This window comes from Pan paniscus, chromosome 5 (genome assembly GCF_029289425.2).
Source record: "Pan paniscus chromosome 5, NHGRI_mPanPan1-v2.0_pri, whole genome shotgun sequence".
Classification (NCBI taxonomy): Eukaryota; Metazoa; Chordata; class Mammalia; order Primates; family Hominidae; genus Pan; species Pan paniscus.
In genome coordinates this window covers 141,127,221-141,144,799 of record NC_073254.2, presented here as the reverse complement: position 1 = coordinate 141,144,799, position 17,579 = coordinate 141,127,221, and the positions used below count along the sequence as shown (strand labels likewise).

The following is a 17,579-nucleotide window of genomic DNA, read 5'->3' as shown; positions in this document are numbered from 1 at the left end:
TATCACAGATATACATGTTTTTCAGTTAATATCATATCACATCATTTCATATTTTTAACTTTGAGTAATGCAAATTGTAAAGCATATACTCTCAATGGTGGCTGGGGGAAGAGTAGCCAGAAGTATAATGCAGGGTACAAAGCTGTCTCTCTAATAGTCTTTTAGTCAGCCTGTTTTCAGCTCAGCATTTCTTTATTGCCTCAAATCCAATTTCCAGCTATCTAAAGTGGGTCCTTCAGGCTGTCTACCAACTGGTAGATTCAGGCGCATACCACATCTGCTGCATCGGTGCTGTTTACAATTATAATGCCTTGTGTTCTTTTCCTTAGAATGAGATGATGAGAAAGCAAAGCAGAATAGCAAGTGTGAAAGGAGAGAGAATAGAGAGCAAGAGGAGGGAGGAGTAAAAAGAAAACAGATTTATAAATAACAGATAGCCTATGAAAGGGCTATATAGATGTCCTCTGAAGGAGGTAGTAACATCCTTTGTTTGAAGGAGGTAAAAGATGGAGTTACACATGAGTAGAAGAAGAAAACAGGAGGAAACAAAGATGAAAAAACTGCATTATCTTTGCAATCAATGTGTCACTAGTGTTTCTTATTAGACTCTAGATATTTTATTCTTGGCAATATGTAATGTGGATATTTTAAATGAAAACAATAAAAGTTCAATTTCAATAATGTCGAATTAAGTCTTTACCTAATTCTTGTCAAGATACATTTAACATTAAAACTTTTTTGTTAGCAATAACATAATTTTCAGTAAAATTATTAGCTGTGTTGAAATTTTATGAGTTTATAGTTTTAAGTGTTTTTATTAAAAGGAATCATTTTCTCTTTTGATTTAATGCTTGATAATTTTTCTCTAGTTATTGCTTCTGACAGAGGCTATTTGTGAAACGTATCATTGTAGTCTTGGTATTCAAAGAAAATAGATTAGTACTGAATAGCAGAATTACATATGCTTTCAACAAAACAACTTTTTGCTTTATGTGTGTATTTATATGAGTCCACATGTGTTTGGTGTATGTATCTGTGTATTCATGTGTTTGTATGAGAGAGTATGTATGTAGCTTTGGTATAAAAAGGGTTTTTCTGAAGTAAATGTCAAATAGGGAAATATTTACATAAATCTGATTTTATATATGATACTCATGAGGATCATGCAGCAATACGTAGCAGTTTTCTTAGGGCTAAATAACACTGAAATTTTAGATCACAGGAATGACATACCTTGATTACAGTATTATTTTCTGTTTGTTTATATGTATATACACACATATACATGCATATGCTTTATATGACATGTGCATTTCATGAGGGCAGTGATATTGTCTTGATTATTATATCCACACAGGAGGACTTCTGTATATAGTAAATGGAATTTTATAAAAATTGGGCTGAAAAGTTAAATTTAAATAGTTGTATTATGCTGGAAAGCTTCTTTGATTTTTAAAACCTGGAACAATAAAGACTTGTTTTCATCATTATAATTTTCTTTCAGAAAAAAGTAAGACATTGTTAGCTGAAACCCTCTCAAGTATCACGTTGACCACTAGTATCTTGCTGGTGGGGTTAATTAACCTAAAATAGAGCTTAGGTAGATGATTTTGTAGTGTTAATCTTCCCATACCATAATTTAGAGCAGAAACAATTAAGCCTTTAACCCTATAATTTCAAAAGGTTCTTGTTCTCTTTTTATCAAAATCTCTTTCAAGAGAAGTGGTAAAGAAAAAGGTATGAATTAATCTGGCTACTGGTTCTCCCATTTTATTCTAGAAAATAAGAGAACATCTTTGCCTCTTTCGTCACCTTTGAATTTTTACATATGTATATGTCTATATGAATACATATGCATATATCTTTTTTAACAACACTTAACTGTTCATTTACTATATTATTCGTTGATTTTTTAAAAATAAAATCTCATGGATATAAGTACCTTTAAAGCTACGTAATTAAATGGAATCTGCTATGTATTCATGAGTTCACTTAGAAGAAAAGTTACATTTTAGCCATAAATACTTTCTTTAGCTCTATTCATTATCTTCAGTTTATGTGCAGAAAATCTCTACCTCCATCCTCTTTGGGTCCCAGCAGAATCTGAGAATTAAACTGAAATAACAGATTAACAGGAGAAAAGCATAATACAAGTTTTACATGGCATGAGAGTTCTCATAGGGAAATGAAGACTCAAAGAAGCAGTTACCTATATACTGAGTTGAACAAAGAATAATAAACTGTGAAAATGTGACTAAATTATGTGGGAGGCTTAAAAGATAAGTCATTTTAATAAGGTTTGCAAAGTATTCTCTGGTCTCAACTTCTCATCCTTGAAGGTAAATATATTGTCTTTTCTTCTAGTATAGAGAGTGTCTTTCACATGAGAATTTCATTTTCTTTGTAGAGAAACAACACGGAGCTCAACGTGATCTTGCACTTGCTGTTTTTCAAGTGTCTTTAATTTAAATAATCAATATGCCAGAATAGCATATTTTAACCCCTTCAGCAGCATATTTTTTCCAAGATGAATAAATGATTGACTAAAGATTTTTTACACTTATGCTTTCTTTTTGCTTTTAAAGAAGTGAACAAAAAATTGTATCTGAAAGTACATGAGGAATGAGTGTAGTGTTCCTGTCAGTCCACATAGTGAAATTTTAAGGTTCACGCTGTCTATTAAAACAGATACTCAGTAATGAGCCATATTCATATAAGAAAAAGACTATTCAAGAATTATGGTTACAAATCACAATCCATTTTATGAGCTTTTAATAATTCAGTAATTCATTGTTGTCAACTTTTAATACATGTAACAAACAATTGATGGTATAAGATGTAATTACAGAAGAATATCTGTTTTCCTTTGAAAGCCATATGTATTCCATATGGAATTTTCAACTGTTTACATAGTTAACATTAATAATTTTTCAGTATATCTAGCATGTCTTATTATAATAGTATGTTATCTTTCTGATTAGACAATGATCTTGACAAGCTTTTATTATGCCTCAAAATATCTGATAAACAAACTGAATGGATAGAAAACTGCCAAAGACAGTTTTGCAAAATGATGAAAGCCAAACCTGATATAATCAGTGGAGAGGGTAAGTACATTGTTTCCATTGTGGGTTTTCTTATGTATGAAAATTATATTAATAGAATCTGTGGTTCTTAAAGATTAGTATTGGCATATGTAGAAAACATAATGCTAAATCCAGAAGTTTGCTGATTTCTGAGAAAATTGGGATCCTGAGAGAACACAAATTAAAATATGAGACACTACTAAGCATTGTTTTTTTCTTTTTGGAACTGTCTAAACAGTCTTGGTGAGCAAAACTAGACTAGGTAGCAATTTGCTTGGTTTTTTTTTTTTCATATTCAGTTTTTACCTGAATATGACATATTGTTATATTTTTTAGAAATTTTATTGATTTTTTAATCAACATGGTTATTCTGAATCACTTTTATATTCATGCAAGTAAATTTAGTGACTCCTAAGGAAATTTTGTTCTAAGGGAACAGCTATGTTTTCTAAATTAGCAAACAAGTTTATTTGTATTCAGTTATCTACTTGCACATTTGTTTTCTGAAATCATCATTTTTTAAATTAACATATTTATTTTGAATAATGTAAAAAGAAGTGCTTAGAAAAAAGTTCTAATGTCAATATAAGCTAGATTTCCTGAAAACCGTAATTTAAAAGGTATTGTGTACTTTATCAGCAATGCTTTATAGTTTTCATATTTGTGTCATTTGTTCTAAAATTTAAAATGGGAAATGGAGAAAAGTTTTTATATTGTTAGTTGTTGGAGAAATATTTCCAGAGAATAATGTTATATATTTATGGCTAAGAAATCAAACGTTGTTCTCCAAAGTTTGAGTATAAAGTGAGCAGTTAAACTATGTTTTATCCCCCCAGATATTTATAAAATATCTATTCTAAGTATATATTTACCATTGATTGAATAATAGAGAATATTTAATATAAACGGTGGGCTGCACAGTTTAATATAAACTCTTAATTTGCACAACAAATTAAGAAAGCAGCAGACTGGAATGATGTTCAGTTTAAATACAGGAACTAAATTCGTATGTCGTTCTGAGTTTATCTCTAACAGGGATAGTAAGACAAAAGAGAAGTATCAGCTGTTTAACTCTTATTCATTCCTCTGAAACAGGACAAACATGTAGAACATTACCATTAAAACTGTGTTCTCTTTGGAATCTGGGTATCTTAGGGCACTTTGCACAATTCTGGACCTCAGTTATTTATTACTTTTTTTGTTTTTGAGACAGAGTCTTGCTCTGTCGTCCAGGCTGGAGTGCCATGGTGCGATCTTGGCTCACTACAACCTCCGCCTCCTGGGTTCAGGCGATTCTCCTGCCTCAGCCTCCTGAGTAGCTGGGATTACAGGCACATGTCACGACACCTAGTTAATTTTTGTATTTTTAGTAGAGACGGGGTTTCACCATGTTGACCAGACTGGTCTCAAACTCCTGATCTCAGGTGATCCACCCGCCTCAGCCTCCCAAAATGCTGAGATTACAGGCATGAGCCACCGCGCCCTGCCTATTCATTACTTTGATACTCTTAAAAATAGAGTCTAAAAGTTTCTGGTTCCTTTTTATGGGCTATAGTGTTGGGGCAAAATCTCGTCTCTAGCAATGAGCATTAGGTGATTCCACATAATTACTCATAATTATAAAAAGTCTTCTTATATAAGAGTCTTCTTTTTAAAAAAGGAATATGTTTTTGTGATTTCTAATTTACCTTTGGTTATATTTAAGTTTCTTTTTATTTTGCTCTTGTAATTTAATCCTATTGTCCCCTTTGTTTAAATTTTAGTGCTCCCAATTTTTAGTTTTTTCCTGTGTGAGATACCATCAAGAGTATAAAATGAAGTATGTTCTTCCTGTTGCTTTCTCTTTTCTGATTATTACCAATAGTATCTATTCAATCATTGAAAGGAGAAACTTAATTTTCCTTGACTTCTTCCTTTTATCCCCTGAATGATACCTGTCCTCTTAGTCATCAAGTCTTACAGATGCTATTCCTAAGTCTGTCTCTAATTTGTTCTTTCTCATTCATATCTTCTGCCACTACTTTAAGTATTCATCATTTAGCAACTGGACAATTATCTAACATGTTTATTTTAGAAAAATCAGAAATTATAAATAAGCAAAATAAAGAGCTAAAATTTGCCTGTAATTTCATCCTTCATATATTATCACTTTTTATTTTTAATCAAAATCAGTCAATATAAACTATACTATTTTATTGGACATTTCACTCAGTACAATATTATACAGATGCTTTTCAACTTACAATGAAGCTACATCCTAATAAATGCATCATAAGTTGAAAATGCGTTTAACATACCTAACCTACTGAATATCATAGCTTAACCTAGCCTAGCTTAAATGTGCTCAGAATACTTAAGTTATCCTACGGCTGGGCAAAATCTAACATAAAACTATCTTATAATAAAGTGTAATTTATTGAATACTATACTGAAAGTGAAAAACAGAATGGTTGTATGGGTACTCAAAGCATAGAGCTGTCCTAGTTTTGGAATCAGTTATTGTTATGATGATATCTTAGTTTCTTCAGGCTGCCAAAGCAAAATACTTGAGGTTGGGTAATTTATAATCATTAGAAAATTATTTCTTACAGTTCTGGAGGCAGGGAAGACCAAGATCAAGGCAAGAGCAGATTCAGTGTCTTGTAAGGAATTGCTCTCTACTTCAAAGATGGTGCCTTCTTACTACATCCTCACATGGTGAAATACAGGGAAGGACAGCTCCCTTCAGCCTCTTTTATAAGGGCACTAATTCCTTTCATGAGGACAGAGCCCTCATGACTTGCTCACTTCCCAAAGGCAAAACTTCTGAGTACCATCTGTTTGGATATGTATTGGATTTTAACATAAGAAATTTTCAGGGATACCGACCTTCAGACCATAGCAGATGGCAAAGCCCAAGGAGAAAGTAGAATCAATACCCAAGTATCCTTGAACAGTCTGCCTTAGTTTTTTCTCAGCAGAAAACCCACGTGTTCTTCTTAGTATATAAATATTATAAATTTTGGTTTTATAGATTATTCATGTCGTATTCCTACCCCAGGAAATAGATGTGATTAAAGGGAGAAGGCCCATAATTTAAAACCCTCTATAGAAATTCCAGATCTGTCGTTTAAAATGTAAAAATTTACTTTAGAGGAACAATATTCTATAGTTTACTTTCTGGACAGTAACATCCTAGAATTAATTTGTTTTATAGTTAAGGATTGTTTTGTGACATGAATTAATTTCCTTGTGTTAATGGAATTTTCAGTGGGTTGACAGTGAGGCTGTTGGTCATACTGAGATAAATAGCCACTCTAGTAATTATGTAGTTCAGCTACACTTACAATTGGTTAGAAAGATGTACTGAGATAAGAGTCATAGGTTCAATGACCACATATAGATCAATTTTTAGCATTGTTACATGAGTACAGCCTATCCCTCAAAATACCTGAAAATATATGTTGCTGTTCATAAGGGTTGCTGGGCAAAATGAATAAATAGGCATCAGTAGAAATCTAGAACCTTCTTGGAGTACTTTAGTAATGTCATTTTTACCTATGCAATATAGAATTTGTTCCTCCGTAAGCCTCTAATGTACTGATCCAATAACATTATATTTGAATATCAGTACTTGCCAGAAAATAGTGTGGCTTGCTACGTATGAAGTTGGTCATGTGACTCTTAAGTATCAGATTATTTTGTGTGTAGTTCCCTCACAGATGTAATGAATTTTCTGTATTTCTGACCTAATCTCAGGCACAGGATTCAAAGAATTGCTTAGCAATATGCTGTGTCTTTTCCCATTAACTCAAGCACTTTACTTAAATACATAGCATGTAGCAAACATGGTTGTGCCAAAGTAAAAATAATTACATTATGTTTGGAGTTATAAAAGTGTCTTTCTGTATAACCTTTGTTACTAATGTATATCTTGCATCTTAAATTATTATCATTAAACTAAGAATGATTATATCTGAACTTCATCAAGACATTGTTCTTTCTGCAAAATTTATAATCTCGAGACAGTATTAAGTGATTTATAAAGAAAGAAGTTTATACACATAGAATTGAAATGCTCTCACCTGAGGGCTATTTAATTTGTTAATTCTTAGAAGAGAGACTTGAAACATTTTTATAAGTATGGCAAAATTTGTGTCTACACATGAAGATAGAACCAGTCTAAGCAACTATAAACATAAATAGCTTACAATACTGATGTCCTTTCTGACCCTTGACAATTGGATTCTTATACTTTTAATACTTATTCAACTTTGAAATCATCATATGAATAGAGTTCAATGAATAAAATCATTTCATTTTTGTCCTAAGCCATTAAAATATTATGAGATAGAGCTTGTCAGCTACAATTGCTGAAAAGCATATGTTATTCCTCTTTGATTTTGGACTTTTCACCCATTGAACACTAATTATTCTCCAAGAATTATATTCTTAAAATGTACTTGTTTGTGGAATAGGGTTCATTTAGTTAATATAGGTTAGAGTTAATATCCTGGATATAATTAAGGGACAATTTTACATAGTGAGTAAAGTGTACTTGTTATTTAAAGCATAACATTGACTCTACAAATTTATTTATTGTCAACAACAACAACAAAAAACTCAAAACCACAACAAACTCTGGGTTGCATATTAATTATATTGTACCTGTTTATATCCATTTCAGGGGTATTAGATGCAAGCCTAGTGGCATTATCAAACCAGCCTAGAAAATAACCATTTTATCACTTCCAAGCCAGATAGGTCAAGCCTTCTTTTGATATTGGTTGCCTTGAATAGATACCATCAGTTGCAAAGCATATAAAACACATAATATGTCCTGATTTTGAATGAGCTATGCATTGATCCTAGCCTTAGAACCCACTAATACTTTTTTTTTGTTATGCATAAAGAACAAAGGTAAGGTATTATAGCATAATTAGTGATATTTTTCTTTCAGTTTTGAAATCATTTAGCAAATTCTGAAATAATTCTTAGAGGATCTAAAGAAAACAGATGATCCTTTTTCAGTTTTATATTGACTAGGTTCTTAGCTAAGCTATTAAAGTTTAATTTGCATCGGAAACAGTGTTATGAATACTAAAACAGTATGCATTTGAATTGAACTCCCTTAGAGTGTATCTGTGAAGTTCAGATGACTTTTATCTACTAGTTCTGTGATTTAAGGATGCATTGTCACATATTATTCTGACCTTTAATATCCTAATTATTCTTTTGTTTATTACAGCCTTAATAGAATTACTTGAAAAATTTGTGCTTCATCTCACTGAAAGCCCATCTGAATGCTACTTCCCTTCAGTGGAGTATACAGGTACATTTTAAACATTTTGAAGTTTGAAAAAGACTCAGTATGTAACTAGATAATTAATGGAGATGTGTAATGATATTACAGATAGGCAGTTTTCTCATCCTAACAATCTCTTACTTGGTGCCATATACATTCCAGATATCATTAAGCCTCTTTTCTTTGTAAATGTCTAGGTTTCCTTGTAACTCTGTGATTCTTTCTTGAGCTTTCTTTTTCTCTCTCTATCCACTAAAAGTTGTTTTGCCTTAAGCAATGTCTTCTATTCTTCTGATTCTATCCATTATTCCCTAGTGGTCTCCTCTGCTTATACTGTTTTACCTATCTCTCATATATTGATGATTTCAAAATTTACATCGTTCACTCAAAGATCTACTATAGGCTTTATTCTTATATTTCCAGTGGCCTAGTAAGTAAACATCACCTGGATATGCCACAGAATCCCTCAAACTCACTATGTCTCACAAAAGATACATGCATTTGTCTGGGTCGGTGTGATGGGCATGCTAGCCTGTGTCCCACAGCAGATACTCAGAGGGCCCAGTCTCAGCCCTGGCTTCTTCTGCTGCAATCTTAACTGTGCAGGGAATTACTGGGTGACATGTACACCTCTGAGCTGAGACATGTCTCTCCAGCTTCTATCTCATAGCAGATCCCTAGGGTACTAGTATCAGCTCTAGTCTCTTCTACAGCAGTTGGGGAGCTGTCTTTTCAGTGCAGGGACCTGCTAGGAGATGTGTGCACGTCTGAGCCAGCATGATAGGCACATGAGGCTCCATCTCACAGCAGAACTTGAGGAGCGTAGTATCAGCTCTGATGCCCCCGTTGCAACTGAGGAACTACCCCCACTTGTGCAGAGACCTGCTGGCTTACACATCCCTGTCTGAGCCAACGAGATAGCCTATCAGCCTCCTTCCTACAGGAGATACCGAGGGGCCTAGTCTCAACTCCAGTCTTCCTTATACAGAGACCTGCTGGGAAGCGCACCTATCTGGGGCTTACAGTCATCTGGACTCTGATTCCTGGCCAGAGTTCCTGCATAGCTCCAGTGCTCTCTTTGGATCTTCCCCATGTCTTTCTGGGCTGGAAAGCTATGTCAATCTCAGGCCTTGCAAAACATGCAGCAAGCCTGGGCTTAGAATGTTCTCTAGATGGGTACAATAGTCGCAGGCTCAGTCTGCTTAGTCTGCTTAGAATCCCTGGAAGGCCCTCTAGAAAGATAGGCACAAATAAAGCTAGACTGCAAAGAGTAAAATAAATACATAATTCTGCAGCATGTAGATATCATCGGGTGTCCACAAGTATTAAGAACATTCATGGAAATACGACCTCACCAAATGGACAAAATGAGATGCCGAAGACCAATCATAAAATGACAGAGATGTGTGATCTCACAAAGATTTCTAAATTGTTTTAAGGAAGTTCAACATACTTCAAGAAAACACTAAGATCAATTCAGAAACTTATCAGAGAAATTTAATAGAGAGATTGAAATCATTCTTAAAAATTAAGCAGAAATCCTGGAACTGAAAAATAGAATGATTGAAAGGAAAATGAAAAAATGTAATAAAGAGCATCAACAGCAGAATTGATCACACAGAAGAAAAAAAATCAGTGAGCTTGAAGACAATTTGAAAATACATAGTCTGAGGAGAAAAAATGATGAAAAGGAATAAAGAAAGCTTATAGGATATATAACAACATCAAAAAAACAAATATTTGAGTTATTGTAATTAAAGAGAGAACTGAGAAAGACAAGGGCTAGAAAGTTTATTCCAGGAAAAATAACAGAAATATTTCCAAACCTGCAAAAATGTACAGATGACTAGATACAAGAAGGTCAAAGGTCAACAATTAGATTCCACTCAAATAAGAATACCCCAATACATATTATAATCAAACTCTCAAAAGTCAAAGACAAAGAGAAGATCCTGAAAACAGTGAGAGAAAATAAGCAAATAATATATTAGAGAGCTCCAATATGCCTGACAACAGATACTTTACAGGACAAGAATAAGTAGGACAATATACTCAAAATGTTGGGAAAAAAAAGTAAAAAATAAAAAACATGTAAACCAAGAATACCATATCCAGGAAAGCTATCCTTAAGAAATGAAGGAGAATAAGACTTTCCCAGACAAACAAATGTTGAGGGAACTTATCACTTTCAGACCTACATACAAGAAGTGCTAAAGGGAGTTTTAAAATGGAAAGAAAAGGATGCTAACATGATTATTGCACTAATATTTAGTCATGGTATGTTAACCACTTAATCTTTACTAAGAAGACTAAAAGACAAACTATTAAAAACTGATAACTACAACAATTTTTTAAGGGATAGGCAATATAAATAATATAAATTGTGAAGTCAAAAATTCAAAATGGTGGTAGAAAGGAATTAATGTGTATAGTTTTTTTTGTTTGTTTTTGCAATCAAGTTATCTTTTTAAAATAACATCACAATAACTATAGGAAGGCTTTGTAAGCCTCATGGTAAACACAAACAAAAAAAAAACCTATAATAGATACCCAAAAAAAATACTAGCAGAAAAAAATAAATGCAAAAGAAGGTAGTAAGAAAGGATAGAGGAAGAGAGGAGTCACACAATAACTAGTAAACAAGTAATAAAATGGTTATTATTAATAGTAACATTGAATGTAAACAGACTGAATTTTTCTATTGAAAGATACAAAATGGCTGAATATCAAAACAGGACCTAACTATATACTTCTACAAGAAACTCACTCCACTTATCAAGACTCACATAGACTGAAAATGAAGTAATGGAAAAAGATATTTTATGCCAATGGCAGCCATAAAAGGATAGGAGTAACTATACTTATATCAGATGAAATAGACTTTAAGGCAAAGACTATAAAAAGAGACCAAAAAGGTCATTATATAATGGTAAAGGGATCACTTCAGTGAGAGGATATAACAGTAATAAATATACATGCACCTAACACTGGAGCACCCAGATTCATAAAACAAATATTGCTAGACTTTATGTGAGAGATTAACTGCAATACAGCTGTAGAGGACTTCACTCTACTTTTGGCCAAGGATAGATCATCCAGGGAAAAACTATAGAATCATTTCAATAGATGCTGAAAATGCATTTGATACAATTCAACATCATTTATAATAAAAAACTGTTAACAAATTGGGTATAGAAGGAACATACCTCAACACAGTAAAGCCCATATGTGATAAACTCACAGCTGACATCATACTGAGTGAGGAAAAATAGAAAGCTTTTCCATTAAGATCTGTAACAAGAGAAGTTGTCATAATAACCTTTTTAGTTGATATCTCTACTTGGAGTCTGGTTCTTTTTCAAAGGTGCTCTTTACACTGCTCTCAGAGTGATCTTTGACATGTAAATCTAACCCACTCATTCCTCTGCCATTTCTCACCATTGACCATAGCATAAAGTCTCAGCTTATTATCATGGTACCCATGATCTTACATTATCCTGCCCCTTCCTTTTCTCAAGCATCATACTTTCTTTCCATGCAGAACACTAAACTCTTCACATCACTCCCAACTACCCCCTGTCCCAGACACACATGTGTTCATTATGCAACAAATTATCCAGTATTAGGTACTGACACTGTGACAGAAAAAGTCTTCTGCTCATGGAGTTTACTTTCTAGTGGGAAGACAGAAAATAAGTAGAATATTCAGTAAGTTAAAAGGTGTAATGATAAATGAGGAAATACACAACAGAAAAAGGATCTGGGAAGTTTTAGTTAGGAGTGAAGATTAAAGTATTAAATAGTTTTCATATAAAGTTTTATTGATGATGCATTTTTTTTTTTTTTTTTTTTTTTTTTTTTACCACAGTTCAGCAGGGGATGTGCAGGCAAGATATATGGGTATTTTCAGGGCAAGAGAGTGCTAACAAATGGCCACAAAGGAGACTAATATGGCTAGAAAGGAGTAAAGGAGAGGAATTGGTGGTGTTAAAAGTCAGATAGGAGAGCATGATACAGGATCTTGAAAGTCATTGCAGGGTTTTGAACATAGGCATGACATGCTAATTTGCATTTTATAAGAGCATTGTGGCTGTGGTGTTGAGAAATGACTGAAGGAAGAGAAACGACTGAAGCAGGGAAGTGAGTTAAGAGGCTATTGAAAAATAGGAATGGCTGAGATGAGGATGTCAGTAATGGAGACGGTGAGAAGTTTTTGGATTCTGGATATATTTTAAAGCTAGGGCCAACAGAATTGGTTAACAGATTGAATGTGGGGTATGAGAGAAAGAAAGGAGTCAAGGAGGACAACAAGCTATTTTTCTGAGTTACTAGGAGGATGGAATGATTGTACATTGAGAGGAAGAATAGGAAAGGAAGGGGAGATTAGGTGCTGGCTTTTTTGTTGTTTGAGATACTTGTTGGACATTCAAGTAAATATGCTTTATACATTCTGGACATGTGAATCGAGTTTAGAGGAAAAGTGTGGGCTACAAATACAAATTACTAAGCCATCAGCTTGGTATATAAAGCCAATACATCTCATTGTAATTTCTTTCTCAAATTCTGACTTAGTGTCTAATTCTTCTCATTCCTGTAAATTTCTTTAGGGTTGTTTTTGTGTTTTACCTATCATTTCATTCTCTGCACCTAGAACAATAACGTCAATAAATGTTTGTCAAATAAAGGAAAGAATGGATAAAAGAATGATGGAGGAAGGCTTTATAAAATGTGTCAATTAGTGTCTTAATTTAATAGGCAATAGAGTAAACCATTTAAGATTTCTGAGCAGAAACTTTACTTGATTCACCTGTACCTTACAAAGATTATTTGATAATAGTAACTGTGTAAAGGAAAAAAATGGAGTACAGAAATGAAGTTTTCCACGGATGAATATCCAATACTTAAGGGGCAGTGAATAAAGAGACAGTGAAGAAAGTAGAGTTAGCATATACTACTGATAACAGATCATCTTTCCTGTAAGGGTGATATGATTTCTTCTTTTGCTGAAGAAACCATCATTCAAATATGTGTTATTTATTCAAGTTAGACATATCTTTCTAGCCTTATTACCATTAACTGCCCAAACACATTCTGCGCATTTGCCTCACTAAATTTTTGCTCCTGTTGTTCCTTCTAGATGGATGCTTCCCTCTCCATGACATCCACATGATAATGCCCGACTCACCTGTAAAGTTTCAGCTAGAATGTAACCTCTCTTATTCCTAAGCAGGATTCTGTCTTCTCTGCTCCTACTGCATTCACTTTAAAGTACCATTTTGATAGTTTTATTATATTGTATATGTCTAAATTGTTACATTAGGTGTCAAACTCCTATGTATCTTCAATATGAGATTTAATTATATATATATATACACATACTATATTCACATCTATATTCAAAGAAACGTATTATAGTTCTGTAACAATTCTAAATATCTAACAATTCACATAATTAGATATATGTGAATATACAGATGACCCTATACTTATTTACACATAATGATATCTAATGCAAACCTGGGAAAGGGGTAAAAGAGACCTAAGAGAATTAAAACAAAGAAATGAGAAGAAAATACAAGATACTATTAAACGAAAGTTAAGGTAGGTGAAAGGAATTGATATCTATTGATCACCTCTTTTAAATTAGGTATTATGTTGAGGCACTTGATATACCTTGTGTCATTCAACCCTATAACTGTTCTCTGAACTAGACATAATCATCATATTTAAAATGAGGAAATTGAGGCATAGAGGAAAGAAAACATAAATTGGGAAGAGATTTTAAAGGAAAGCATTTGTGAAGAAAATTATAATCTTATGAATGAACATAAAAATTTATGTGAAAAACATACAGCTATTAATGGTTAAGTTGGGAAGTAATAGGAAACGAGTAAGAAGTGTGATAGTCATGGAAATTTGCATGACCAAAGTGGGCATTTCTTTAGACTTAAGCATAATAATCTCCAATTCATATAGCTCTCTTTTGCACATTGCTTTATTGGACCATATTTTCTGTAGAAAATCTAAAATTAAAATTATATTGTATATATTACCTAAATATTCAGCAAAACTGATTGCTCAGTGTGCATGCATTACTGCCCTCTGTTATGTTTCTAAATTATGCCGAGTGAGATCTCAGATGTCGGCTTTGTTGAATGTATTAGCTAGGCAGATAAACCCTGAATACGGATTTAAATTCCTTAAAGGTTCCAGCTGAAGCTATTCACCAGTCTTATAGTAAAGCCAAAAAATGAAGTGACTTTCTGTTGATTGATTGTTTAATATTTATTATTTTGATATACTGAGCTTGTTGCTAGTACATTGTTTTCTTCCCAAGGCTTTAGGTATTCTCATCCTTTATAAAGTATTTTTTTGGCCGGTGGAACAATGATTTTTTTATTATAGAATTTCACTCTATTTGCTTTAAATTAAAAATTGTTTTGATATAAAATGTTTTAAAACAAATACTGGGTAGATGTATTCAGTGTTTTTTTAGGTTTCTGGAAATGAGAAATTGATTATCTTTTAAGAAATGACAGCCTTCTAAACCCTAAGGTAGTTGAAATTAGAATTACACAATCATCCATCTGTTGTTAGCTCCCTCAGGATTTCAATCCATTATAAAATTTGCAAATCTGGAAAAATCAAATTAGTTTGGCTGTTTATCCCTTTAAAGAAAGAGGAAAGAACAAACAGATAAACTTCTGCACATTTGCAGTTTGTAAATTCATATAGGTATCTTTCCATATCTTAACAGACATTTCCTTTTTGTTGGTTCAATTCCCTGGAACAAGTTGGGATTTTTTTTCTAGTGTAATTGCTTCTTTGAAATGATAAATTAAATGGCCCTTTCAGGGTGATGTGTATTTTTATTTCTTTTCTCTTCGTAATGCTAGTTAATCAAAATGTTAGAAAAAAAATCAACATTTTGCTTGTTTCACCTTTTGATTATTAAAATATAGTTTTAAATTTAATTAAATACACTTAAACACCTTTTATATTTTCTTTGAAAAGCAAAAATGCTCTCTTCTATCTTACATTTATGAAACGTTTGTGAGTAAAGCACAGTGTGTGATAATTGCAAAGAGATATTTAATATGAACCTTTCCTCAGGAAGGAAAAATAGGACATATACCTAAAATTAGGAATTAAACAAATTGCAGCATATAGTAAGGTAGAAAATAAAAGAAACAGTTTTTCAGCTGGCTACTTGGTTTCAGGCAATGTGCTTTTTAATATGCTATTTGAATTTGGTAATTGTCAATGAAGGGTTTTATTTTAAGGGGGCCACAGGTGTCCAGTAGAAAATGACATCAGTGTCAAATTGGTGCCATCATGGAAAATAAGAGGAGGAAGCATTAATAGAGAGCAGGCGTAGTACTTGTGCTGCCTCCTGGGATATTAGAATGGAAAGAAGCAAGAGAAGAGGGGAAAAGTCTTCCAGGCAGGGGTAATTGCATAATCAAGACATGGAAATGCTATTTTTCCCAAATTACACTGACTACATCAATTAGGAGGCTGAGACATGTACAGTAGACTGGTCACAAGGTACTGAATTCTGTGGTAGTGAGAACTGAATAAAATGCATGGATACAATTACATATTAGAAAAGAAGCAACAGAACTTACAGACTGACTTTGGGAAAGGAAGCAGGGAGGAAGAAATGTAGTCCGTTGATTCCTTTGGGTAGTAAGAGTTTTCTTAAGTTAGGACAGGTAAGGGAGGGCATTAGGAGAGTCAGTAAGCAGCCAACCAGTAACTGCCTCTCCAACCATGGATTTGTCCTCCAGTGGAGAAATTCTTTACTCTTCTGAAAATTTATTTTTTTCCATACTATTAGGAGCCAGGCAGAATAGATTTGATTTCTTCTACTGCTGTTGTATATGCTAGCTTTGCAAACCAAAAACAGAACAGAATGCATGACCCACACTGAGTGATATCAGTTCATGTGACATAAATTTTGTCAACTCATTTTATTTTGAAACTATTGCATTTATAGTTAAAAGTATTGGTTATTTTGAATAATTTAATGATTAACTCTAGCTTAGATTGAATTAAGCATTGTTAGTAAGTGGGTAAGTATGATGCTATACATGTCATTAGCATGTATAGCATCATACATTATTATTTTCATTATTCTTTTCACAGTGACTTCAGGGAGTGGGAGCTATCTCTTCTATGTGTTACTTGATTTTAATATACAGAAAATATTTTTAAGTCTATGTCTGTTTTCTTCTCCATCTTGCTTCTAGTTTGATATTTAAAGTATAATTTCTTTTGCTGCTATTCATTGGATGTTGGTTCATTCATTTACTCATTCATTCATTCGTTGTTTATTAAGTATGTGTTATGTATCCTACACACTGTTTTTCCTAGATCAATTAATTACTCATTACCAGCCATGCATATGGATCAAAATCCTCTGAAGACGTCCATTTTTAAAATTATTTAATTTTACTTATTCATTTTTCCCCATCGATTTTATTTTTGAGATTTCAGTTCCTGCTTTATAAGTTAATGTAGTCCAGAGTTTTGTATAATAAAAGTTTCTTCCACCTAACTTTTGTTGTCTGAGATGTATTTGGAATATAAAATTTGCTTGCTAAGTTATCATTGTGTATCAATGATATACAGTGATTTATTGTATATTGATACTGTATATCAAATATAATACAAATTTAAAATGGAAACCTCTTTTTTTTGTTTTTGTCTTTTTGAGATGGACTCTCACTCTGTCACGCAGGCTGGAGTTCAGTGGCATGATCTCAGCCCACTCCCACCACTGTCTTCCAGGTTCAGGCAATTATTCTGCTTCAGCCTCCCAAGCATCTGGGATTACAGACATGTGCCACCACACCTGGCTAATTTTTGTATTTTTAGTAGAGACCAGGTTTCAACATGTTGGCGAGGCTGGTCTTGAACTCATGACCTCAGGTAATCCATCCCTCTCAGCCTCCCAAAGTGCTGGGATTACAGGCTTGTGCCACCAAGCCTGACTTGAAGCCCCTTTTTAAATATATGCCCCTAACCCATTTTCTGATGTCTTCATTGCTGCTTTGGGGAAGTTTTTATTCCTTGCATATTTTTATCTGCATAGTTTTGTTCATACCAAAGTTATATACATCTCTTTCACATCAGTGATTTTTTAAAATGGATATTCGATGTTTGTTTTGGTATGCCAACACCTCCATATATTCTCATTTAAAAGC

At 33.2% G+C, this 17,579-nt stretch overlaps 1 protein-coding gene and 1 long non-coding RNA gene across 4 annotated transcripts in view; one reads left to right on the top strand and one right to left on the bottom strand.

The window, feature by feature from the left end:
* TBC1D32 (TBC1 domain family member 32) overlaps positions 1-17,579 on the top strand; it is a 257,725-nt gene that overhangs the window by 199,934 nt on the left and 40,212 nt on the right. Inside the window, exons 27-29 of one of the 2 annotated variants that reach the window (XM_063605438.1) lie at positions 2,982-3,107; positions 8,314-8,397; positions 13,508-13,932. In XM_063605438.1, coding sequence (XP_063461508.1) covers positions 2,982-3,107; positions 8,314-8,397; positions 13,508-13,596 — 299 coding nt within the window. In that variant the 3' untranslated portion in view covers positions 13,597-13,932. Of the gene's footprint in view, positions 1-2,981; positions 3,108-8,313; positions 8,398-13,507; positions 13,933-17,579 lie in introns of those variants that run through there. The other variant, XM_055114085.2, reaches the window with a different exon arrangement.
* LOC117980686 (uncharacterized) overlaps positions 1-17,579 on the bottom strand; it is a 99,528-nt gene that overhangs the window by 55,811 nt on the left and 26,138 nt on the right. The gene's annotated exons all lie outside the window — the stretch shown is intronic.